This window comes from Oreochromis niloticus, linkage group LG18 (genome assembly GCF_001858045.2).
Source record: "Oreochromis niloticus isolate F11D_XX linkage group LG18, O_niloticus_UMD_NMBU, whole genome shotgun sequence".
Classification (NCBI taxonomy): domain Eukaryota; kingdom Metazoa; phylum Chordata; class Actinopteri; order Cichliformes; family Cichlidae; genus Oreochromis; species Oreochromis niloticus.
The window spans coordinates 26,402,561-26,429,166 of NC_031982.2; the positions used below are offsets into that span (position 1 = coordinate 26,402,561).

General features: G+C 41.3%; 4 protein-coding genes and 1 long non-coding RNA gene across 7 annotated transcripts in view; 3 read left to right on the forward strand and 2 right to left on the reverse strand.

Moving 5' to 3' along the window:
* Nucleotides 1-5,990, forward strand: part of si:dkeyp-68b7.12 (rho GTPase-activating protein 30) — a 13,397-nt gene extending 7,407 nt beyond the window's left edge. The window contains exons 11-14 of one of the 2 annotated variants that reach the window (XM_005476728.4): nt 628-1,335; nt 2,005-2,213; nt 2,355-2,971; nt 3,986-5,990. In XM_005476728.4, the coding sequence (XP_005476785.1) occupies nt 628-1,335; nt 2,005-2,213; nt 2,355-2,971; nt 3,986-5,318 (2,867 nt within the window). In that variant the 3' untranslated portion in view covers nt 5,319-5,990. The remainder of the gene's footprint in view (nt 1-627; nt 1,336-2,004; nt 2,214-2,354; nt 2,972-3,985) is intronic. The other variant, XM_005476729.4, reaches the window with a different exon arrangement.
* Nucleotides 1-10,400, reverse strand: part of si:ch211-155e24.3 (zinc finger protein with KRAB and SCAN domains 1) — a 27,071-nt gene extending 16,671 nt beyond the window's left edge. The window contains exon 1 of the mRNA XM_025900597.1: nt 10,291-10,400. Coding sequence (XP_025756382.1) covers nt 10,291-10,295 — 5 coding nt within the window. The 5' untranslated portion in view covers nt 10,296-10,400. The remainder of the gene's footprint in view (nt 1-10,290) is intronic.
* On the forward strand, nt 10,129-15,670 carry LOC102082604 (zinc finger protein 354C). The gene is made up of 2 exons (XM_005476730.4): nt 10,129-10,628; nt 12,823-15,670. The coding sequence occupies exons 1-2, from the start codon at nt 10,358-10,360 to the stop codon at nt 13,803-13,805; spliced, it is 1,254 nt and encodes a 417-aa protein (XP_005476787.1). The 5' UTR covers nt 10,129-10,357; the 3' UTR covers nt 13,806-15,670.
* On the reverse strand, nt 13,476-17,079 carry LOC112842947 (uncharacterized). The gene is made up of 2 exons (XR_003215024.1): nt 16,964-17,079; nt 13,476-13,751 (listed from the first exon to the last, which is right to left on the reverse strand). It is a non-coding gene; the product is annotated as an uncharacterized LOC112842947 (long non-coding RNA).
* Nucleotides 16,819-26,606, forward strand: part of LOC102082686 (zinc finger protein 184) — a 13,942-nt gene continuing 4,154 nt past the window's right edge. The window contains exons 1-3 of one of the 2 annotated variants that reach the window (XM_005476731.3): nt 16,819-17,281; nt 20,496-21,083; nt 25,693-26,448. In XM_005476731.3, coding sequence (XP_005476788.1) covers nt 17,044-17,281; nt 20,496-21,083; nt 25,693-26,448 — 1,582 coding nt within the window. In that variant the 5' untranslated portion in view covers nt 16,819-17,043. The remainder of the gene's footprint in view (nt 17,282-20,495; nt 21,084-25,692; nt 26,449-26,606) is intronic. The other variant, XM_019347943.2, reaches the window with a different exon arrangement.

Consider the following 26,606-nt stretch of genomic DNA (forward strand, 5'->3'; position numbering starts at 1 on the left):
AAAAAAATTACTACATATAAGATGAGATTGTTTGGAGTAAATGAAAATACAACACAAAATACATGAAGTTGGTATCAGACATACACAAACTCATGTTTGAAAAAGAGAAGATAGAAATTTAACACATCAAGACCTCCCCTCTAATATAAATACAAATAGAATGAATAAGTACATGAACATAGAAATGGGATATTTGTGTAAAGGAAAGACACGATTATTTACAAACTGCTGTGAGAATATTTTGCCACACTGGTGCAAAGCATACTTTAACTAGATTTTCACTTGTCAAACCTGGAGCATAGACCTTTTGTTGGGTTTTTCAATACAAGTAAGCACAAAGAAAGCCACATCATTAGATAAGCTCAAAATACTCCAAAAGGCACCAAAAGCACAAATACAGTCAAGAGGTCATGGTTCAGACCAGCCCAGTGAAATTAGCTGAGATCAAGTCAGCGCCCAAGGTGCACAGTTGGGTGTTTCAACATGGATAATCATGCATAAACTTGATTTTGTCAATCTTGGAGGATTCATTGTTGATTCTAATGATTGTTTGATGGTTATATCAAAATTTAAACTCAACTTTACCTTTAACGTAGGCTAAACTCGTATTTGTCATTATATTTTTAGGTACCAGGCGTTCTGGCCAGCGCCCTCCTTCCACCAACATGTCTCCCCTTGTCACTACCACCCCTCAGGCTGTCTCTGAGCTCCCAGTAACTTCAGGTGGATTAGGTGCCAGTGAATATGCTGTGACCTACCGCAGGGGAACAGGGCTAGTAAGCGGTGGTGCAGGCGTACAGGGTACCTACACAGCTCTTGATCCAGAAGGTTTAGGATTAGCAGGCAATGATACTGTCCAATCCAGATCTCCAGGAATATCCACTAAAGCTGGTCGGAGAGCAGCCATGCACATCACAGGACCCACCATGGTTACTGTGCCACTACATATCACCTCTAACCTGGCTTTAGGGGTTCTTCAAGGGGGCGGGGCTGACAGGATCATACACCGTAGAGACAAAAACGGGGGAGACAAGGCGGGAGCAGAAAAGGCAGCGAAAAAGGTAAGCAGAGTAATGGAATGGAACGTGGAAGAAACCAAGAAGGAGGAGGAGGAAGTGAAAAGTCAAAAGGAGAAAAGCAGTGAAGAAGACGTGGAGACGACAGAGGATTCGGTGGCAGCAGTTGGTGCTGAGGAGAAAACGGAAGAAGCAGCAGAAGAGAAAGGAGATGAACCTAAGAGACAACGAGCCAAAAGCCTCCTGTCCAACTCAGAAGAAGATAACAAAGGTGACGCCAAAAATGCTGAACAAAATGCTGAAGATGATGAATATATGGGTAATTTGAACTTGTTTATTACAATGGCCACTTTTCCTTTCAAGGACTGCAAATAATAACTGTTTTGCATATCATTTATTGATTATGTGGTTCAAACTTAAACGTCTTAGCTGCTACTACAAAGATTGCTTTAAAATAGTTAAGAGCTCCAGTGGACGTATCGAGGAAACACTCCCAGGGAGATTAGTAACTTTTCTCTTTGCTAACTTTTTCTAGTGTAACCCTGAGTTCTAATGTGATTTTATATAAAATTCCACAGTTCTGTTAAGTTTCATAAACGGGTCAAACGTTTGAGCTTTGACTTTTCCGATGGTGCCCTTTAACAGGAATACCAAATGCCTGCCAATCTGACTTCTGTACGTGTTTTGTGCAAATGACCACATTAGGGTAATCTGAAGGATGAAATCCATTCAGCTGCTCTGAGTCCTTTTCCCCCAGCCTTTGACTGTAGCCTTTTAAAATACTTGAGCATTTTTGTTTTTATTTATTTCCTCCAAGCACATTTTGAGAATCAGTCAAAAAATAAGCCCAATAATCTTACCCTCATATTTTCCCCAGAAATTTGTTTTTTCTCTTTGTTTTTCTGCAGCTGTCTTAGAATTGAACTATTGCAAGTACAGTGCAACAACAGTGAAACTCATTAACTCATGACCGTTGTTTCATTGACAGAAATGAAAGTTAGTGAGACGTCTAAGCTTCAGCCAGAGGACACTCAGCACGAAGATAATGGAGAGTTCGATGCTTCTGATGTTCTCAACTCAACAGAGGTGGCAGGCGACAACCAGAATATGTTTGGCTACATTCAAGACAACTTTGAATTCCTGGACCAAATGGACTGCAGTGGAATGGAACATATGGACTGCAGTGTCTCTTATCAGGTGTGTTTTTGTATGGTTGCAAATCTTTCTTAGCACAGAAGAAGTTGGAGGTTTGCAGAAGAAAATGGTTATTTGCACAGGAGCAGTATTACGCTGTATTTGTGAAAACTTTTTAATGTGGTTCCTCTTTTTTCCCATTAGGTGCAGGAGTTCTCTGTTGAACCTCCTTGTCACTCAGACGATGAGTATGAAACAATGGCGCAAGCTCAGACTTCTCCTTGTCCTCCAGAGCCACAGTCACGCCTGCGTCCAGGCCCTCAAAGTCCCAGCGAGTCAAATCCACACAGACCGCTCAGCCTTGACTTGCACAGTCGACACACAAAATCCCTCAGCCTGCCTTACATGACCTCGCCTGTCCACGGACCAGATGAGTCTTCATCTGAAGACGAGGCTATGGGGGACGACATTGGTGATAACGAATACAGTAGCGAGGAAGACGAGAGCATGTTTGTTAAAAGCCTTCCACCGGATTTCTTTTTGAACACAATCTCTGGGTTGGAACTAGAAACCGATGGACAAGAAAGTTCCCCTCATGATAGCGTTTCTGTGCATTACATAGAGAGCTCTGAAGAAAGAGACTGCCAGTCACTGAAAACTGAACATTCGGCATGTACAGAAACAACTACGGGAGAGCGGGAGCAGGTAGAAGTGAAAGACAGAGAAGATAAAAATGGACTGGATGAAAAGGAGATGATAGAAAAACAAGAGGAAACTAAAGTTCATCAGGAAGGAGACCAGCTGGAAAACGACATGCAAAGGTGACAACTGATTACAGTCTCAGATTTTAGTATTTATCATTATAGTTACCATGCATGTTCATTTTTGTCTTAATCTTTACTGACTGGCAGACCGAGAAAGCACAATAACAACTACTGTATCTATTATTTTACACTAACAGTGAGCCAGATAACCACAACAGTATGTGTGATTGTAGCTTAAATGTTTGATGTTTAATTAGAATACGACCAGGTTCTGCACTTCCTGTCTGACATATGATGTTTGAGCATCTTTCAGTTCGTTATTTTGGTTTTAAACTCGCCTTATTGTTTTCGTCTTCTCGGCAACCGGGTCCAGCAGCAGGAGCAGCTATTTTCAGAAACAAACAACCTAATAATCTGAATATACCCAGACAACAGTCAGCCAGTGAAACCTTCAGACTGTAATGACCCAGATATTTCCCTCAGGAGTTTGAGAAGGCCAAACAAAAATAGAATGGAGAGCGAACAGGCTATTCGACCTTTCTTATGAGAAACGTTATTCCACATGAATGATAAAGATGTAAATAGTGCTAGCATGCATATAAACTTTCAAAGGTTTACATGTCAGTTATGTTTTTGTGGCTGATTCTGGAGAAGAAACCCAACTGCACGCTTTTCAAACTATAATCACTTCACTCTTGTTTTGCTGTGGTGTTTTGTTTTCCAGTAACCAGTAGTTAAGTTGTGTGGTCACAGTGGCCACTACTTGGATGATTTGAAGGCTAATGTCTGAAACTTGTGTGCACCCCCTGGTGGAAAAAAATTAAAAGTACAGTGTGGCAGATAGCACCACATAGCCTTCCCGTCCCTCCATTAGAAAATCACAACGAACTGAGCAGCTTGAGAAATGCTACAAGAATAAACTGCTACAAGTTTAATTAAATCAGGAAGAAATATTAAATAAGAAGCTCAAAATCAGAGCTCCAAAAATCCTATAAATAAATGTTAATATGTCTTAAAGTCTCACTTATATTGTACGCGTCTAAACTGTTTTTGTTTCTTATTTATCTGCAGCAGAGAAACAGAGGAACATCTGGATATTATGAAAGAGGCTGAAAGTGAAATAGCCTCAACAACCTGCTGTACAGAGTTTCCACTGCCAGTCACCGAGGACACTGATGAATCCAGCAGTGTGGCTGGCATGAGCGTTGAGGAGGTGAAGGAAGTAGTTGAAATTGCTCACAGCGATTGTCCATCTCAGGAAATGATTAACCAGAAAGAAACTGAATCAACAAATCATACCGGAAGCTGTAATGGAGGGGGTACAACAGAGAGAGACAATAAGGAGGGGGAGAACGGTGTGATATGCAATGAAATGGAGGACATGTGCGAACAGTTTGTACTGAAAATAGAGGAAAGTGACGAGAAAATGAGGGAAGAAACCTCAGAGGGAAAAGCTGACAGAGAACACGACAGTAGCAATGAGCAGGATACCCAAATCTGTGGGACACACAATGACATTTGGGAAGAACTTGAGGACATTGTATCTGAAGTGATAGAGGATGAGGAAAAGGCGCAGTCTGAGAGGGAGGGTGATGTTGGGCAAGAACATTTGGTAAAAGATGAACAGGACGAAGAGCACGGATCGAAGGAAATGGTGGAAGACGACAAAGAGGAGGCGAAGAAGACGGAAGGTAGGATAGAAGTAGACGGTGAACCAATGGAGACGGCTGAAGGAGCGCTAACAAGTTTAGAAATGCAACAAGAGTTTAAGGAAGATGAGACCCAGAGAGAAACTCATGAGAAGATGGCCAGCAAGGAAGACTCTCAGGAACATGTCACAGCAGAAGCGTTTTCAGATCAGCCAGAGAAAGAGAACGATGGTAAACAGACAGCTGATGAGGAACTTGAAACTGCGCTAAGTGAAGATAACCAATTTAAAGAGGTGGGCTCTGATATGAAAGAGGGAAGAGAGAGTGAGAAGAGTGACGGCCACTTAGAGGGTGTCGGAAGCACGCTGGTCTCCTCACAGCCGAAGATCTACCAAGTTAAAGCCGTGCCGGTTGTGCCTCCGAAGCCGCAGCACTGCAGAATCACCGCCCTGACCATCCGACAGCAGCAGCAGCAAAGAGAGAGAAGAGACGCCGACAGAGGGAGAGACAACGCGCTGAGAGTCCCAGGAGAGCAGGACAAGGACGGAGACCAGAGCGACGAGGGCTCTGAGAAAAAAGAGAGTCCAAAACTCAGGGGAGATAGCCGGGAGAGAGAGGGGAGGAGGGACAGGGCCGAAGTCAGAAACAGTCCCCTCAGCATGTGCTTTGATGAGGCTGTGGCCATTGCAACCATGAGGCGAGAGAAAGAGAGGGTGAGAGAAGGAGAGGCGGAGGCAGAGGCGCTGGGGAAGTGACGTAGAGATTTGAATTGTACAAACTAGTTTTCCGCACACAGAGTTAAAGGCTGTATTTTCTTATGTAGACAGGTGAATTTATTCCATTATACATTACAGGAACAGCAGCACTGCCTATTTAAGGCAACTGATTTAGCCGTTTCGGTATTTCTTTGTAGCATGCAGAAACTCGACGTGCAGTCATAACCAACAGTTTTCTAATATAAATATTGTTCAAGGGAAGATTTGTTCTCTGTTTGTTTGCCAGAACAGAATAGACCGCTGAGATGATTATAAAGGGAATCAGATGGGGTGGGGTGGGGGGTGGGGTTTGGATTTACACGGTCAGCATCTTGAATCCTGATATTAAGAGGAATAAACTGAAACAGGTGACAAACACTGAAGTGCTGCTCCAGTGTGACAAACCATCTGGATGAACTGCTAGTTTCAAGAGTCAGGGTTGCTAATCTCAAAGTAAAAATATTCGCATTGAATACACTCCCTGTTACACTCGGTGTTTGCACGAGTAACGAGTTTTCTCTCTCGTTACAGAAAAGTGTACATAAAAATAGAGATTTGATGCCAAATACAAATGTGTTTAAAAAGATGCATAGACTATATCATTTAGCAGGAATATGATGTCAACAGATTCAAAGTTGTTTTGCATTGTGTGAATAAAACATGTTTTCAATATGCTGTGTCTTCTTCAGTCCTTCTTTATTTAAACTTTATCAGAACAAACAAAGTGTTGGTGCTGGAGCTATAAATAGCTTTTATTGTTACGTTATAATATTGCTGCTGGTGTGATATTTGCTTACATCTTCAGGATTTTAGCTGACAGATAAGCTGATAAGGTAAATACAACAAATCATTAAAATAATTTCTTGGCTAAATTCGACTACTGTGCGCATCAGCTTTAGAAATCACTCCAAAACTAACTTGACTTCCTTTTCGTTGATAACACCGTCTAATAAACATATATCACACATCACTACCATCTTGTTAACCTTCATTTTACTCTTGCTGCCATCCTTGTGTCGCAAATCACCCCCGACACTCTTCTCCACCCACCCCACCCTACCTGCACTCTTCTTCACCTCTCTTGTGCACTGTTCATTGCTTTTGATGGTTGACCCCTTGCATTTATACTCATCCACCTTCACTACCTTTGCTCCTTATATTCACCTTTTTCTACCTGCCTCCCTCTCATTCACACACATGTATTCTGTCTTGCTTCTGTAACCTGAAGCTGAAGGTCCTTAAAACAAAAGAACTCATAATGGACTTCAGGAGGCACAGACAGGTCCATTCCCCTCTCATTATAAATGAAGAACGGGTGGATTCTGTCTCCATCTTCAGGTTTCTGGGCACCCACATCTCCATCGATCTTACCTGGACCCACAGCAACATCGCCCTGATAAAGAAGGTCCAGCAGCGGCTGCACTAACTCCAAGAATAACCTGGAACAGAAGCTGCTGCTGGCCTTCTACTGCTCCTCAGTGGAGAGCGTGCTCTTCTACTGCCTGGGTGTTTGGTACGCAGTGGCCACAACTGACAACAGGAAGGCTGTGCAGAGGGTAATTAACACCTCCCAAAAAAATCATTGGCTGCCCTCTGCCTCTCCTGGAGGCCATCTCCAGATCCTCCTGTCTCAGGAGAACCAGGGCCATCACAGGTGACCCCTCAATGTCCCACTGCCCTCTGGTCGACACCTCAGGTCAATCCGGTCCTACACCTCCAGACACAAACAGCTTCTTCCATTCGGACTGTAAACAAACACTGTCCTCCCACACCCCACCCCTGCCCACCCACCTCATCAATCTGAGCCATGGTCTGAGTAACCCCCATCACTCAGGCCACTCACACACGGACTCTATTCAGACCAAGTCGTTTCTTTGCAATACTTCCAAACACTTTGCAACTATTTTGTTCTCTAGTGTGTCTTTTTTTCTATATATTTCAACTGTTTGCTTTTTATTTCTGCTGTAAAGTCATAGAAACAAAACAATGGTTTAAACAGAAAGGAAGAAAAAAATTACATTAAATTAAACTAGAAAGCGAAAATTTCAGAAGAAATTTTAAGTGTGCCTATGCCGCTGCTAATCAGTGTAGTTTGCCATTCATACGGCTGCTTAGGGCAAAACTCAGAAGAGCAGCCATTCTCCACCATGAACTATGGTAAAAACAAACACCGCTCACGCTTCACAGATAACAGGTTACAGTTTTGTGTAAAGATGAAGTTACTTCGTACAGCGCCGATTTGCAGACGCTGTGCACACAGGTTCATGAGCAGAAGTCCCATTGTACCACGGCAGATCCGACAATGTTTGCATGAACACGCTTTGAAGCATTACGTTATGAACCACTTTTCACACATGGTTGGTTTACCCAAACAGCCGGCTGTAGCTTTTCAACTCACAGCCCGACACACACCAAAAAAACAGCCGAGAGAGCACAGACTACGCCCGAGAGGCGTGATTGCAGGTGCCGCTCAGGTGGGTCCACCTCCCCTGCAGCGGCACTGCAGACCATGCCCTGCCACACACATCAAACACGTAAAATAAATATTTATGCACTTTCGCATTCACTTTTTGTTTTTTGTTATTTTTACACAGTGTTCTGAATGATGAACAATGGTCTACAGCCAATCTTGTGTATTATTATACAAACTTTGGTTGTAAGATTCAGATAACTATTTAATAAAAGCTAAGTATTTTATATGAGAGTAAGAAATCAAAGTTTAACTTTGTGTCCACCTTTCCCTGTTAATGCCCTACCTGGCCCCCTGGCAAAAGCTTTGCTAGATCCGCCCCTGCACAGTTACCAGCTGTCAGCTACACAAAAACAGGAGGTTGGTGTTTATTTGTCTCTCAGAAACAGTTCATAACTTCCCTTCAACTCATTCATGTCACCTAAAAGGTAAACCTGTTTCTCCATCACCAGTTCAGCTCTGATGATTCAGTAAGGACATCTCCTGGTTTGGAACAGCCGCTTCTACAGCTGTGGCTCCAGCAAACATCAGCTGATACTAGAAATTAAAATCAAATGAATTCTAACAACAGCTGATCAAGCTTAAACGTGCTGCTGTTGTTTAGCGCAATAAACAAGAGCGAAAAGCCAATCGTTGATCAGTTTCACGATTGAAGTTGCAACAGGCGAGAGAATCACACGGGAGGCTTTGTAAGGACAGAATAAATCGTAATATTTTCTCTGAATGTGGGACAATTCCCTTTGTACGGCAACTCTATGAACTAACCCTTGTGAATAAAATAAAGTCCAACGTCAGTAACTTAGTGCGCACACAGCTGTATATAAACTCCCGTGGCAGTACGATTGTAAAAGGTCAACGAAAATAAATTACACCTAAACTCGGTTTATATCTGACCCAAATAGAGTGCAGTTCATAACTTCTTACCTGAAATTCAGTTCACCTCATGCTCCTGCCTTCGGTTTCCAGCATCATCGGCCCATATAAACGAAAAATAAGTCCAGCTAAAACACATACTGTCGGCGAGCGACCGGGTGCTGACACGAGTTTCACCCGCCTCAATGTAAGCCAAGCCTGGGTGCTTTTTCACGAAGGGTCGCTAGCGGTGCTAGCTAGCTAGCCGGCTATCAGCAACACGTAAGAGAATTGTCGCTAATATGGGATGTCTCCATAAAACGAGCAGATATTTGAAGTTTACACACCTACATTCTCGCCTGAAAATATCTTAAAAGTGTATTTTGTGACCTAGAAACACGACATATAAAACGAAGTGGTGTCCGCCATTGTTTGACTCGGTAGAGGCATGCTATGAAAAGCATTGCGGTTATAGAAATTAAAATCAAATGAATTCTAACAACAGCTTATCAAGCTTAAACGTGCTGCTGTGTTTAGCGCGATAAACAAGAGCGAAAAGCCGATCGTTGATCAGTTTCATGATTGAAGTTGCAACAGGCCAGAGAATGACAGGGGAGGCTTCATAAAGACAGAATAAATCGTAATATTTTCTCTGAATGTGGGATCTGACCCAAATAGAGTGCAGTTCATAACTTCTTACCTGAAATTCAGTTCAACTCACGCTCCTGCCTGTTAGCAACCACCGGCGGTCGCCTCGCTGCCTCTTATGTCTCGTTCGCGGCATGTCCTTTCTGTCACACACTGCTGCCCTCGGTTGTAGCTCCACCATCTAACAACTCAGTTAATTTTTCCACATCGACCAGCATCATCGGCCCATATAAACGAAAAATAAGTCCAGCTAAAACAGACTGTTGGCGAGCGATCGGGTGGTGAAACGTTTCAGGCGCCTCACTGCAAGACAAGTCCGGGTTCTTTTTCAGGAAGGGTCGCTAGCGGCGCTAGCTAGACATAAGGCACACATAATAAGAATAATAAATCCGAGGAATAGTAATATGTGTGCCTCTTGGAATAGGCACACATAATAAAGAATAAAGAGAAACAGGAACTCAATAGTGTGGATGCCTCCACACAATAATAAAGTATAATAATAAAGTAGAATAAAGAATAAAGAGAAACAGGAACTCAATAGTGTGGATGCCTCCAGCATCCACACAATAATAATAATAAATCCGACGAATAGTAATATGTGTGCCTCTTGGCATAGGCACACATAATAATAATAATAATAAATCCGACGAATAGTAATATGTGTGCCTCTTGGCATAGGCAGCACACATAATAATAATAATAATAATAAATCCGACGAATAGTAATATGTGTGCCTCTTGGCATAGGCACACATAATAATAATAATAAATCCGACGAATAGTAATATGTGTGCCTCTTGGCATAGGCACACATAACTAAAGTAACGAAGTCTTGATAGTCTTTTGTGAGGAGGAGATTGTAGGCACTGCTCCGTTTATTATGAGAGATTTATAATCATTATTATGTTTATTAGATGTTTTACAGCAGTCGCTTTTACATCATATCCGCCTTTTAATTTTCCCGGAAGGGAACCAAAATAACAGCAGGGGAGTTGGATCTTACCACATGTATCAGCTGGTAGTGCAGCTTATATCTGAAGCCTGCTGAGTTTTAATCTTCGGGTCGGAGGATGTCTTTTCCCTCATCGTTTCCTGCGCAAGTCGCAGCCATCATGGACGTCCTGGCGAAGGCGGCGGTGGCAGAAATCACGAAGCTGGTGGAGGACGGGAGTCTGGTCCTGCGCCTGGAGCTGAGTCGGAGGGAAGACGAGAATCAGGAGCTCCGAGCAAGTTTGAAGCTGATAGAGGCTGAGCTCAAGAAAGCCCAAGAAGCTGCCGCAAGCACAGCTACAGAGGCCAAACACACGCAGACGACAGCCGAGGACCTGGTGCTCCGAACGGGTAAGAAACTGCAACATCTGGAACTGACCCAACGAACCCCATTCAAAAAATCTCAAATTTTAACTTCCTTTGCTTATAAAAAATGTTTCCTGCACATTAGAACATAAATGATCATCCCTATCATGTTGTGATGGTTCAAGGTTAAGTTCGGCTTCAGTATGAATCTTTAGTAAGTGAAATGTATTTATAAAGCACACTCAAACACTGCTTTCACTTATGGAGGACCACAAGAGCCACACGCATCAAAATAAAGAATTCTGTGCTTAAATAATGAATTGTAGAATAAATTCTGCATTTGTAAATTCATTCTTGAAATTATTTAATTTCTTCAAACATTATTAAATATTACGTTACTTTAGTAATTTATTTTAAATAAAAACACTATTTTAAAATCTATTTTTCAAAATTAATTATTAATCCATCAATAAATACTTCAAACCAAAAATGAATTTCACAAAAAAAGAATTAAACTCTCAATAAAAACCTCATTTCAAAAACTATTTTCGAATTCCAAATTAAAAAACTGATTTTCAAAATCTTTTTTTAAAACACAATTTGAAAAAAGAGAAATAAGTAAATGGTTTCAAAAATCAACGATTTACTTCAGACATTTAAGATTCCACTCCTCATTTGAAAATCCATTTCAAATGGAAAGAGTAAAGGGAAGTTAAAGTCCAGACTTAAAAGTACAGATGGAAGGTGCTCTGCTTATGTCAAGCAGTAACAGTCTAAGGAGAAAGCTACTGGACTTCTTTATGTTTTGTTTAGACCTTTCACCTCTCATCCAAGAGGCTTCGTCAGTTCTAAAACCAGTGGCTTATGCGTTTATGTTCCTCATCACATGAGCCAAGGTCATTACCACCAGATGTTTCAGGTGAAACCACTGTGAGACCTTGCCTCACCATATCGTGTGACCCACTGAGGTCATCTGATGTGAGGTTAAGGAATCTCAAGAGTGCATTATAGGTGACTGAATCCTTTACCAACATTTTATTTTAGTCTTTGTAGTTTATTTATAAAGATAGTTAAATGTAAATTTCTGTATAGTGTCTTTCTAACTGCTGGGATATTTTTTTTATTATGTCTTGGTCAAATTTGATGAATTAAAGTAATTCATTTATTACATTCATTTTCAGATTCAACAGACTGTCGTTTTAGCAATATATCAATCAGATAAAACTCTCAAGAACCTATGAAGATAAAATGGTTTATTGCAGTATATCAAGACTTATATATATCAACATTTTAAAACAAGAGTTTATCAGGAAGCAGTCCTTTGTGACTGACTTGTGTAACCTTTTCCAGTAAACAAGTAAGGAAAGCACTAAAACACTTCTACTGGTGAAACCGGTTAAATGCTGGGGCTGTGCGATATGACGAAATATATCGGATGACAAAATGAAAACGTCTATCATTTCAAATTATATGCTATTGTTTCTTTCGTGGTGTCACAAAATACACAGTTTACGGCAATGTTTTTTCATCAGGGCAGAGAAAATACCAGCATAGCCAGTGAAGATGAGGTTCTGCCTCATCTTCACTGGCTACCAGGTGGCTCCAAACAGAAGGACCAGTCAAAACAAATCAAGGAGCTTATTCCTAAACGAGGGGCTACCTCTCTCGCATGGACATGGTTTGATTATGAAAAGTCTGACACAGACCAGAAAACTGTACTATGCAAATTACGCCGCAAACTGGTCCCCACCTCAGACTCAAACACGACAAACCTCTTCTACCACCTACGCAAGAATCACGTGAAAGAGTATGGAGAGAGTTTACGGATGAGAAGCAAAAAAGAGCCATCAGGTGCTCAAAATAAACCTGAGACTCAAATGTTAGAACGGGCTTTTCCCCGCAGCACACCATGAAATAAATGCTCACAAAGAAAATGGCAGCCGTTACAACTCATATCTAAAAATATACAGTTTCACGCATCGGTCAAAACACTCGACTCCAGGTACACGACGCCCAGCTGAAAACACTTCACACATGTTCAGTTGCCTGAGATTCACAGAATTGACAGAAAAAGTGCTATTTTGGGATATATTTCGTTATCAGGATGAGAAGCTTCTTGTATTGGGATATGAGGATTTTGGTCATATTGCACAGCTCTATTAAATGCTCGGTTGACTAATATTTGTTGGTTGAAAATCGAAATCGAGTGTTATCACGGGTGTCACTCTTTTGATTGCAGACAAAAACGAAGCTCAGGACATGGTTGCAGTGTCTCTTCAACCAAAAACTGCCCCAAATTGGACAGAGGAGAGCCAAAACATCTGGCCAGTGGTGAAGCACGAGCCAGAGGATGAACCTGCTAACACCGAAACAGAAGACAACACAGCGAGAACAGGCGTTTGCTTCAAGGCAGAGCAGGATGACTTGGTGTGGCCTGCTTGTAGCATGTTTGAGAGTAACCCTGTGGCGTTGCAGCAGCACATGCAGATCCTCCCCTCTCACGCTGAACAGTATTCTCCTCAGAGGAACACAGAAAGTTCCTATAATTCTTTACCGTCTGCTGCAGAGGAAACTGCAAGCGTGCCAGTGAGAGTGGAGATAGAGACGCACCCCGCGTGTATGGGAGGCATCGCTTCAGACTCTGTTCATAATAAAGAGTACAGACGTATTTCACCCCCTGCAGGCAGTCAGGGTGACTGCTTGCGAGCTGAGCCGTTACTCCCTCTGCCTCACGTGGAAACAGCCGCAGCAATCTCAGCAAGATTAAATCCTGAAGCTCTTAACCAGAGTAGAGATGTCTTTAAAGCCAAAAGGCTGATGAAGGTGTGCAGACCTCATCAGAAAGTCTACATCTGCTCTTTGTGCAACAAGAGTTTCTCGTGCCTTTCTCAATTGGAGAAACACGTAGCCGCCCACCAACCCTCCAAACGATTCAGGTGCCTCGAGTGTGGGAAATCTTTCACCCAGAAGACCCGGCTGAGGACGCACCAAAGCGTGCACACCGGGGAGAGGCCGTTTAGTTGCAAAATCTGCGGTAAGATGTTTTCAAGGCAGGACAACTGCCTCAGACACGAGCGGTTCCATAGCGGGCTGAAGCCGTACAGCTGCAGGCAGTGCGGTAAAAACTTCACGGTGCTTGGTAACCTCAAAATACATCAAGAGATCCACCTGCAAGGAAGACAGCGATCAGATACTGCAGCTCTCAGAGATGGACTGCAGTAGTTTGAACATTTGCATGAACCTTTTATTTTACAAGTGTGCTTTGACAGTTTTATTGGAGTGAATGAACGGAAACATAAAAAACCTTCTGATTTGCATTACAGGGGGGCAGATGCATGAGAGTCATTATATTTATCATTTCCTTTCACTTGCTTTTCCATTGGCCGCACACCTCTTTGTGAGATATTACACATAATTAAACAAATATAATTTGACATTGGTCCCATTAATGTGACAAAATTCATCTCCTGGGAAATTAAACATAAAAAACATTGAAACTTTTTTCAAAAATAATAGTTACAATGTCTTTTTTTCCTGATTGCATGATCATAATGAACCTAAAAAAAAATCACTGCTCTGTAGATTATTTACTTTTAAGGGAATATTATTGTGTTTTTGAAAAAACATATAGGAGTGGGTAACATGTATTGATGGGTAACAGATAATAGGCATTGATTTGTAAATAACTGTATATGAAGAATTTGAGCTTATTATATAATTTGTCTGACTAGGCAGCTCATTCTCTTTTTCATGACCATATGTGATGCAGATGTGAAATGTAAACGTGAGGTCAGAGGTATAATTAGATAGTTAGAGTCCCCGTATAGCAGTAACAATTCGTAAATGTTGCAAATAAACAAATGCAGCAGACTTTTAATCTAGTTTTAAAGATTAAACACATTTTATGAAAGTTTGACCTTATTTGACCACAACCAGCACAACCTACACAGACAGAAAACATTAAATAAAACAGAAACTAAAAAGTAACCACTAACTGATAAATAAAGGTTGATGTAAAAGTTATTTGATTTCCATAAATGTCAACTATTGATTGATTCTCAGGCTGGGAGTAGGAACTACTAGAGAGGAGGGGAAGATTTTCTTTTTCTGTGTTCTCATATAAATATTAGATGGCCTTTAAATGCAGTCTGAGTAGCAAAAAACTCTCTCAGGCATTGAAACTGCACGAGCGTGGTGACGTGTGAAGGGCTCAGAGGAATATATTCAGTCTTTGTTTTCAGTTTCCCCAAACATACCACCAGCAGACTGTGTAGTGTAGATGTTCCTGTCGTGTCAGGGGCTTCCTGGAGGGTGCCTGCACTCATTTCTCTGAGAATGGCTTCTGTGGTTAACTCCAACAACTTATATGAACCGGCATTCTTCAGATGTTTTTGCTGCTGGGCACATTGAACTGAAAAGAGTTTCCATTAAATTATGTTAAGCTTTTCTTGAACCTGCTGGCTGGGAAAAGGATCTCTTAAATAAAACCAGCAGGAAATGGAAGAGACCAACTGTGAGATGCCCTCCCTCTGCCATTGTGACTCTTTTTATGTTAGCTTGCATGCATACAAACGTCCTCTGTGACACATTAGTAAGAAATGGTCTGTTTATTGATGTTAACCGTGATGCTGATTATGCTCCCATGTGGATGCGCACATGGACAGCTGTGTCCATGGTGTGTCGTTGTTTTATACTACTTTTAAGTCCACATGCAGGGAGCACATTGCACTGTAGTTGGAGGGCACATGGATGTCTGATGATACCCTGCAGGTCCCTTTCAAATTCACAGATGTGGAAACATATTTTTTTTCCATAAGCCATTTGTGTGTTACTGTGTTTGGGTCATTCTTATGCAGTTTTAGATTCTTGTTCAAGAAAATGTTTCATTTGGAAGTTTTAGCTACCTTATTTTTTCTTAATTTTTAATTCTTCAATGACTGTAAAAATACTCAAAGAAAACTGTGATTGGTGTGTTTGTAACTTTGTCATAGTTCTGTATTCAGAAGTATTACAGTGCCTTGAAAATATACTGGTATCTGTTGTTGAAACATGTCTGAAGCAATTAAATGGTTGGTCCGTTTCTAATATTTGCTCTTGTGATGTAGTTATTAACAGGACAAACTGTGTATGTGACTGAAGATTACTTGTCAGATCTTAATTACACACATTTAATGAAAAAGTAAAAACTTTTAAGTGTGCCAGGGATAATGATTGTGTGTGTATATTCATTGTCTTTTGTGGGGGGGTTCTAACAGTTTAACAAAGTGCAGACAGCACAACAATGAGTTAATTGCCTTTTTTTGAATTGAAAGTGCTTTTTTCATTTAAAGCTTCAACTCTGGGATTCAAATGGTTAGATAAACCTGTATAGCTGCTCAAATATCTAATCAGATGACAGTAGCTCAATCCATTTAGGCCTTTAGACATGGTCAGCAGGATCGGTTCAAATCAAGCATCAGAATGGGGAAGAAATGTGATTTAAGTGATTTTGAACACAACATGGTTGTTGATATTAGATGGGATAATCTGAGTAGTTCAGAAAGTGCTCATCTACTGATATTTTTGTGGGTCTCACGGCCCAAGTCAGTGGTGCTTGTTTCAGTCATGCAAATATACTGTTTATAAGGTTGAGGAAACCTGCGGTCAGCAGAGAATGAAGACGTCACTTTGCCTTTCTAACTTTGTCTCCAAAGCACTCAACCTGAGCTGTCCCTCTGATATATTCATTTCTAATCGTCTCCATTCTGGTTACTCCAAATAAAAATGAGAAAATCTTCAACTGAATATGTACACGTACATGTATGGTACATATTAATTTTACTCTCAAGCGTTCCTAAAACTTAGCAGCTCTCCATTGTGTTGGTGCATAGAACTGAAGGGAATTTGAAATAATCCCCAACTCTGGTTACAACACTTTTAGATGAACATAATCCAGATTCAAATGTTATAAAAGCGTATGATTTCTTTTGTCGTGTTGCACTTTGTATACGGTCCCTGCAAACTCCTCTCACAGCTGCTGTGTGTGTGTTGTATTGAAGTTGGTGAGGCTGTTTTAATGATGTGATTGGAAACATTGTAAACTTCTTATGAGTAAATGCTTGAAGAGTAAATATGGTTCCTTTAAATCTTTTGAAGACTTTTTGTTTTTGGTTGAAAAGAAAAAAAAGGGTCCAGCAGCCCCAGACGTGCGGTGACAATATGCGTTGCGCTCTTCTCCGCGTTTTTACGGTATGTGTGTCATCACTTCCGTAAAACGGGAAAGTGTTTATCTCTTTGTACTCATTAAAAACCAACATCAGGCTAACCAAATGCCTGCAGGCTGGGAAGAGCCAGCGGCTCCCGCATCGGCCTGCTTCGCTTAAACCCAGCCGTTAACTCACCTCCCTGACGCGGGACCCACCGAGCCGCTTCTCTGGCTTTAAAGTTCAGCCCTCCTTCACTCCTTGGTCGGTTCACGATAATGTTGAGCAGCGTTGCTCTGCGCTCCCAGATCGCCTCCGTGATTGATGCCTTGTCCAAAGCAGCCGTGGCAGAAATCGCCAAAGTTGTGGAGGATGGCATGGTGGTGCTGCGGCTGGAAATGTGCCAGCGTGAAAACGAGATCAAGAAGCTGAAGAGCAACATCGAGCTCCTGCACGGCGAGCTGAGAGCAGCCCAGCAGGCGGTGACCCTGAGACCCGACCACCACGGGAGAGATGGTGAGCTGGACCCGAGCTAAACCACACCTCAACACCCTGTAGCTGCCGTGCTAACCTGGCACCTCTTTGCTGAGAGGTGCCAACTTACTGGTACACTGATGCAAGGTTTGTCAGGGACGAAAATGCACAAATCTCAGTTTTAAAACTTTTATAAACGGGTGACGTAAAGGTAGAGAAATACTTTATTAAATTCTAGAGTAAAAAATTATTTATAAACAAATGTTTGTGTTGCCACGTTGTGAAAAATCCCCCAGCACAGGCTTTGGCTTTTACTTGCTCTGCAATATTATGGGAAATCGTTCCAGTGGTCATTTTGGATCATTTATCTTTTGGCTGCAGGACATGAGGACCAAAATAGGTCTTTTTAATGAGCTGGCATGTTTGCAGTTATATAGTGTAAAGAAAAGAATGTAAGTATTACAAAATTGTTTCTCTTCTTTGCGATAAGATATTAGCAGAACTTACTTAGAAATAGATTTTTGTCCAGATGCCATGTGGACCTTTTCTGGGGACAGATATGAAATACACAAATCTATTTTCTCACTTTGTTGTAGATCTTTGAGTGATTCATTTCATTTTGAAGAACATTTGGTACAAATATTTGGTTTGTTTCATGAGTCAAAGTCTTATCCCGCCTGCTCACATAGGTCAGAATAAACAGTATTACTTACACGGGGATGAGTTCAGTGCACCAGTTGTGCTTACCATATTTATTGCTTAATTGCCATTAAAAACAAGAAAGAACATATTTTAGAAATCTGTCATGTTTAAAACAAAAACGACTGAATTCATATCTGATTACTCACACTGGAGCTGGCACACTGGAAGTCAGAAATTAATCAAACAGTTATCCAGTAAAATTAATATTATTTTTTGTTTGTGAATGCAAGTAAATAACAGTAATTTGTCATCTTACTTTAAAAAAGTAATAGTTTTGTCTGCTTTTTTGTAAAACCAAATTAAAAGTTATTGGATGTAAACAATAGTTATATTAAAATATTAAAAATATCACTTCAATAAAAGAGCTTGTGGATACGGTGGGTTAACCGTTACAGAAACATAAAGATTGATTTTTGGTAATTACTGTTAATTTAGGGCAGCTGTGGCATAAGTCTTATATTGGATGGTGGTCTAAAAATGTATTAAGCGCTGTATCTTTCCAAAATGTACAAGAAGTCGAGATAGTGATGCTTTTACATATTACTAATATTCACATATTTAGCGAGCTGTACAGCTCATGGATTTGTGGCATAGGAGATAAAGCAGGTCGTCAGCTAATTGCAGGGTGGGTGGTTGAATCCTTGGCTCCGCCAACGAATCCATCAGAGTGAGAGATGGTTTGAAAGCTCTGAGTCAATGGGCAATATTAAACAAATATGTAGGGCTGCTGTCTTGCATTTGCGCAGTATCTCTAAAATTAGAAACATCCAGTCTCAGAGTGATGCTGAAAAACTAGTTCATGCATTTATTACTTCTAGGCTGGGCTATTGTAATTCATTATTATCAGGCTGTCCTAAAAACTCAGTTAATCCAAAAGGCTGCAGCGAGAGTACTGACAGGGACTAGAAAAAGAGAGCATATTTCTCTCACACTGGCTTCTCTTTGTTGGCTTCCTGTTAAATCCAGAATCTAATTTTACAATCCTTCTCCTCACATGCAACATCGGTTCAGTTCAATTTTATTTATATAGTGCAAAACACAACAACAGTGAAAGGTACTTTATATTGTAAGGTAAAGACACTAATCAAACAACCCCACTTTGAGCAAGCACTTGGCGACAATGGAAAGGAAAAACTTCCTTTTAAAGAGGAAAAAACCTCCAGCAGAATGTCCTCAGGGAAGCTCAGCCATCTGCCAGGACCAGCAGGGGTTGTCTGAATAATCAGGCCCCATCTTATCTTAAAGACCCCAATAGAGCACTTAGCTCTCAGATTGCTGCCTTACTTATGATTCCTATGATGTTTAAAAGTAAAATGGGAGGCATCTGTGGAACCAGCTCCCAGTATGGATTTGGGACACCCTCTCTATTTTTAAGATTACGCTTCAATTTTTCTTTTATGACACAGTTGTCAAACTCCAGGCCTCGAGGGCCGGTGTCCTGCAGGTTTTAGATGCGTCCTTGATCCAACACAGCTGATTTAAATGGCTAAATTACCTCCTCAACATGTCTCGTAATTCTCCAGAGGCTGGTAATGAACTAATCATTTGATTCAGGTGTGTTGACCCAGGGTGATATCTAAAACCTGCAGGACACCGGCCCTCGAGGCCTGGAGTTCGACACCCCTGGTGATAAACCGTATAGTTAGAGCTGGATCAGTTAACCCTGAATCCTCCCTTAGTTATACTACAGTAGGCCTAAGTTGAGTATTTGCTCTTGCTCCTTTCACTCACTATGTTTGGTCATGGGACGTTGCCCCTCCCTGTGCCTCTTTCTACCAGAAATTTCCTTCTGTTAAAAAGGGAGTTTTTCCTTCCCACCATCGCCAAAGCGCTTCTTTACAGGGGATCATTTCATTGTTGGGGTTTTCTGTCTATTGCTGTAGGTTTCTTTACCTTACACTATCAAATGCCTTGAGGCAACTGTTGTTGTGATTTGGTGCTACATAAATAGAATTGAATTAAATGAGGCTTGTAGTAAAAGGCATGTTGAATGCTCGTTTAGAGTAGAAAAGCAGGTTACAGAACACTTTTAGCTTTGCTATTTATGAGGTCCAAAATAAATCTGTGCACTTTGTGAAACGTTTTAAACTCACGCATAGTGTTTGGAGATATTGCCATGTAACAGTTTTGCAAGTTTTACCATGGACTTGATTTCAAAACTTGAATAATGTGAAACTAAAGTGGTGCGTCCATACCCTGCCAAGACCAATGTCCTGTTTTGCAAACTTTTAGAACATAATAACAGACGGAAGTTTAATAAGTTCTTCCTTTGCCACTGCTTCAGCTCTCCATTAAACTTCATGAAAAGCAGATCAAAAGTTGTGTAAACACAAAATCAGATGAACAAATGGCATTCAGCTAATGTCTATCTTGACTCTCATCTTGGGGAAGAATTAAAGGTAAACACTTTAATGTATGTTATTGGTTTGTTTCTGTCATTTCACATATCTCACCATCATCCTGGGGAAATTATTTCCTCCGGCTTCTAATTGTTTTGGAATTAAGTTAGTGATGGTTTAATTCAGTTATAACATCAATGTTTATCTTTCTGCAGAAAGCCAGGGTGGTGCTGGTGATGCGAAGAACTCTCTTGAAAATGTGCATGCTGATGATGGACCCGGCACCCTGTCTGCTCCTGAAGTGAAGGTCAAATGTGAACCTGTGGAGGAGGAAAATCAAGAGGCCAGCAGACAGTCCGGCAAACCAGGAGAAGAGCTGCCTCTGTATGAAAGTGGACAGTGGAGATCGACGACACAAAATGAGACTGGACACAACAGCTCTGATTATTTAAGTTTAGGACAGAACTCCCTGTCGTGTCTTTCAGAATCGTCTTTGGACAGTGGGCTGGTTGTGTCCTGCAGCAGCTCTGGTGGATTTCAGCAGAACCACTTTGGTCGTGGGTTACTGGGTTATAGTCTGTACCGCAACGCGTACAACACGGTACGGAGGAGGACGGTAAAGAGGTTGCTGTTTAAGAAAGGCTTTATCTGTCCGTACTGCGGCAAATGTTTCGAGCGCGCGGGGCATCTCGAGCGACATAAAAGGATTCACACTGGCGAGAAGCCGTATCGCTGCGAGATATGTGGGAGGCGCTTCAATCAGAAATGCAGCCTCAAGGAGCACACAAAGATTCACAGAAGATGTAAGTAAAATGCTTCTGACTATGAGGTTTTTGGTTTGTAGCTTTAAGTTGGATTGTAACCAGCTCTCATCAGTGAAACACTTGGTCAGTTAAAGCTTGTGGTTAAGAAACTGTTGTGGAAATGAACATAGTGTTCATCTTCAATGCTTTCAAGCACTGAACAACTGAACAAGCAAACTATTCTGAGGGTGCAGGTATAGACACATATTTCTCATGTACTCGTCTAAAACTTCTCCCACCCTGTTTGCCGACTCCCTGCTTTCTTTTTTTGCTGATATATGCCTGTTAAAGATATTTATCATGCAATATTATTCCTTCTACTAGCACATCCCCATGTATACTATTATTTGACGTTATGTATTTTTGGCTCTGAAATGAAAATTAAATTCAATCTTATTTATATAGAAACAAATCACAACAACAGTCTCATCTAGGTGCTTTATATTGTAAGCTAAAGACCCAACAATAAGAGAGAAATCCCCAACAATCGGACAAGCTCCTATGAGCAAGCTATTGCAGTATAACAAAGGGAGGGTTCAGGAGCCCCAACTATATGCTTCATCAAAAAGGAAAGATTTAAGAAGAGAAGAAGAGGGGCCTGAAAGCTGAAGGCTCTGCCTCCTATTCTACTTTTTAATCCCTAAGAACCAGTAAAGTGCTCTGGTGGGGGGATATTGTATTATAAGGTCTTTAAGATAATATTGGGACTGATTCTTCAAGACTTTGCATGTGAGAAGAATATGTATAATGTTAAATGTTGATTATGAGACGGAGTGTTTCAGCTATTTTACAGAGTAACATGAAGGTATTGTAACAAGTAGTATAACAAATAACTTTTTCCTGAGAGAAATTGAGTAACGTTTTAAGAAATTTTAATTACTATAGTTGAGCATCGAAGTTTTTCAGCATAAATTTGAGACAGGACATGCCTAAATAAGTCTTTGGATCTAAATGAGATGTTATTGTGAACTTAAAATTATACAATACTTTTCATAAGGTGTTATAGGTGCATAGATGATAATAATTGATCATTTATACCTACCTACCTATTGTTTGGTGGTTGCTAGGCAACATGATGGCAGGATATACTTGATAGAGATATGAACTTTGTTCATGCTGAAAGTACTTTGCTTGTTGCACTTTGCTGTGAAGCTGACAGCTGCTCACTTGCTGACATTCCAGGTTCTGGTTGCCTTGGTAACTCTCTAAGATTGTATGCCAGTCAACAGTATCCTGTACTCTCATTGGTCCTGTACTCTCATGTTGGCGTCCTGCCCCACTTCAGCTGCCAGCAGTTATTTCACTCGTAGTCACCTGAAGTCACCAAATGTCATTCATGTTCTTTTCTCCTCACTTTTTTTCTTCCATGTTGCTTCCATCTTTAGATGTACCGGTCCTCCAAGTTTGGTTGCTCAACTCACGATTGTTTAAGTGTAGTTGGCAGACAAAGAAACAAACAGAACAGATGATTTCAGACACAAAGACAAACACAAAAGCTTCTTATTAGAGTTTTTCAGGAGCATCAACCACAGTCACAAACTCTGTCCTAGGCAATGTCTCTGTCAGATTAAGCCATTGTTCTGAAGAACTACAAACTGATTGACAGCTCTCCCTACTGGTGGCAGGGTTGGCAAAACAAAAACTAAATAAATGTGACGCTTGCATTTAGTGCCATATTTATCATAAAGGTTTGAGCTATTTTCACACAGGAACTTCATACAACGCTAAAAAGGAACCTGTCACAAAATAGTTTGAAGCTGCCTGTTCTCACTTCTAACGCAACAGGAAATCTGCTTCAGAAGGTTTCTTACTAGCAGAAATACTGTTGATTTTAGGTGATAATGCCATTCAGGTATGGGACCAAAACTAACTCGAGTGTGACTTTGCGCTGACAGTTGAAAGACCGTTGTTCTACATCCTCGCATGCAGCTCCTTTTGTACAATGACTAAAAAGGTTCAGGGTGAAAGCAGCCCTGGACCCAGTTAAGCTGCTTCTCTGCTTTTCTAACAGTCTGAACATGAGCAGAGGAAAAGTTGTGAAAACAACTGTCGTACATACTCAAATATTTCAGTAACTGCACAATCATTGTCGCTCTCAGAAGGGCCAAAAGACTTTGTGTTACCCTTGGCAGTTTTCAAGTCTCCAGTAGTTTGGAGGTACATGAAAATCAGGGTGTTGCTGCATAATGGTCTGTGCACTCAGGCAGTATCCTCCTGATAAACGTCTGGATTTAAGTTGTAGAACGAAGACATTCTTTCCTCTGTTTTCCTACTGAAGGAGGTCAGGACCGGTGGCTGTTTGGTTGGTGGGGAATTACTGCATTGCTCAACGATTCTTCAGCAGGGCTGGATTAGGGAGGTTCACGGATTTGTGGAGGATCAAACTTGGATGCCTGGGGTCATTGGCTCTCTGCCAGCGTACAGTATTTAGATTTTACTTATAAGAATGAATGAAAGATTAAAGACACATTTAAAATTATATGTAATTTATATGAAACATATAGAAGCAGTAATTTTATCTTTTAATTTGAAGGTTCATGTCACTCACATGACACTTTAGTTGCTAGTTGTACGCCGTGGTGTGTTATTTTTATCTTCTGTCTCTGAGTCTTGGTTCACAGTTTGAAGTCAGTAAGCACAGGAAAAATTATGTGGGTTAGGTGTGACGACAGTGAGTGAGTGGAGGGGAACGTGACTTAAAGGGTCTCAGTGAACAGCAGAGTCCCCCTTCCTGCCTCGTAGAGCCAACCTTTAGCTTTGTGCTACCCAGGGCAAGACCACCTGCGTCTGTACAAGACCCACTGGATATTAGTTACCGAGGTTGAAACCCAGTTCATGCATGTAACGTGACACTATTGAGATGTTCAGTGCCCTCAAGACCTTCAGGCAATTAACCAATTTTCAGCTTATTTTCTGCTCATTTTAGCAGAGCATAGTGAGCAATACAGAGGACAAAAATGACCCTCTGTGTTTGCAGGCAGATGAAACATAATAAATCATTTCAGGGGTTCCCTCAAAGTATTTAGCATAGTTGGTAAGCCACCATAACTTTGTGTTCAATGTGTTCATGTGTGGCGTCAAATCCAAACCATTTCCAGATGTCTTCTTAGACGACATCATGATTATTGTCAAGCAGGGGTCGTGAGTTTCCTTCACTGTGGGTGTTTAAAGGAAAGAATTTCTAAAGCTTAAACTGCTGATGGTAAAGAAGCAGGAGCATTATTTTCCATACCAGCTGATCACTTTGGTCTCAACGAAACCTTTTCAGGTATGACCTGCTCAAAAAAACAAAAAAATGTTTACACCTCATATTTTTATCAATCATTAACAATAAAAAAGGAGTTTGTTACATTTAACTTAAGGGTGAGCAGAATATTCCTTTAAGCCAATAAATAAACAAATTCAAAATGATTAAATAAGTTTGATTGCTGTTTCAACCCTCAGTTGCTCTGTGGCTGCCAGTGGGGCTACCATTTCTGTAGTGTGAGGTCGAAACCTGCTAACCCCGTGAATATACCAAACATGGCTGCATGTTCTGGCTCGGAAGCCTCTGGAGCTAATTGCACCCACTCAAAATGATGATTACAGTTCCACCAGATGTGCTGCTGTGTGATTCAGAAGCATTGTAGGAGTGACTTGAGGTCTCAGTGCTGCTTAAAATGGAGCCGGGTCTATTTTTGATGAAGAGGCCTCAAGTTGCACAGAGCAGATTAGGGAGGCGGAGAATCTGGTCAGTTTTCAATATGAAAGACACCCCCCCCCCCCCCCCCCCCAAAGACTAAACGCTTCACTTCTGGTGTGAACTGACACTCTGAAAAGCGCTGAACAAAAAACTGGAGGTCACAAAACACCACAGACATACACCTGACTCAAATTTGACAACATGTACCAGTTTAATCTTTGTTTTTGTTTTTTGCCTAAATAATAACTAAAATAACTTTTGAATAATGAAAAATGCTTATTTTTGATGAACTTATCCATTAATTAAATAACTGGAACACTATAGTAGACGTCGTAGCAGACCTTAGTCCAGCCACTATTTTCATGCGCACCTCTGAAGTTGCAGTGACAGCGTGTTGAGTGTTTTCAGGCGTCATTTTCCCAGCAATGTTTTCTCCAGTTCCTCCTGGAGGTCCTGAGGTGTCCGCAGGCCGAATTCTGGCCAAAAACATCAGTGTGTCATTTATATTCAGTCTGGACAGGAAACCTATATTTAATATTAATTTTTCCACATTCTTGGAGGGTCTTTCAGTGTGCTTTAAATGAAATCTAGCCTTTAATTCAGATGAGGCTGGCACCATAAAAAAAAATATTTGCTACTGGATAAATTTACATTATATTAAATCATATCCATCCATCCATTCGCTTCTGCTTATCCTTTTCAGGGTTGCAGGGGGTTGAAGCCAATCCCAGCTGTCTTAGGGTACACCCTGGACGGGTCGCCAGTTTGTCGCAGGGCTGACTCATAGACAGAGACAACCAGTCGCACTCACATTCACACCTAGTGATTGAATATAAGATGATCCCTTCTGAAACCAGAATAAACTCTAAATCGTCGATGTTTAAAAGGTGAATTGTCTTATTTGTCCTCCTCTCTCTGCTTAAACAGGTAATCAGTCAGGACCAGTCGAGATCCAAGTGGCTGAGCAGAAACTGATTCCTGAGGTGAATCCACCTATTGATGCGCATCGCCCTGAAGAAGCGAGTGTTAAGGATGCTCTACTTAAGAGTGAGGACATTCTGCCAACACCTGTACAGGTTAAATCTGAGCCCGCAGAGAAGAACATCACACCGCCACCGCTCTTTCACGCGGGGAACGAGCAGACAAGAGAAGGAGTTGAAACCCTCGGCGACACCTTCACAGCGTTTGAGAGAGACAGCCAGCAGTGGATGCCCAGACTACAAAACAACCCTGAGATGGGCAGTGCAGAATTCCTTAGCAGCTCGGAGCAAAACATGCCATCATTCCCCGGGATGGCTCAGTTACTCCCACCACCAGCTGAAGCTTCTTGTAGCACCTTCTCTTTCCCAGGAAAACCGTACGGCGAACTCAAAAACAGCATGATCTCCCAAACGCCCTTTGGATCCTCAGACCCTCTTATGATCTCCCAAGAAGGAGGCTTACACGGTATGACAGAGACCTTGATGAATCACGTGCATCAGAGGAGAAGCAGATCTTTTCAGGTAATCAAACCAAAGAAGTGCTTCATCTGCTCGTATTGTGGCAAGATCTTCGAGCGAGCCGGACACCTTGAAAGGCATTTGCGAATTCATACCGGTGAGAAGCCGTACGGCTGCCACATCTGTGGGAGGTGCTTCAATCAGAAGAGTAGCCTCAAAGGCCACATGAAGACACACAGAAACGGTAAGAAAGGGGCAAAAGTATCGTTTGAAAGACAGAACTTATCTGTAACATTATAGATGATTGGAAAAAAGCAGGTTCACGTTTTGGTAGCTGGAACAGTGCATCTTTGTTTGGAAAAGCTTAAAAATTGGTACTTTTTTCTTAATGAGACACAGGTT

What these genes read in the sequence shown, in the direction of transcription:
- LOC102082604 (XM_005476730.4), top strand. Translation starts at nt 10,358, where the DNA reads ATGTCTTTTCCCTCATCGTTTCCTGCGCAAGTCGCAGCCATCATGGAC. An exon ending in GGACCTGGTGCTCCGAACGG is followed by an intron (nt 10,629 to 12,822) that starts GTAAGAAACTGC and finishes TTTTGATTGCAG; the next exon opens with ACAAAAACGAAGCTCAGGAC.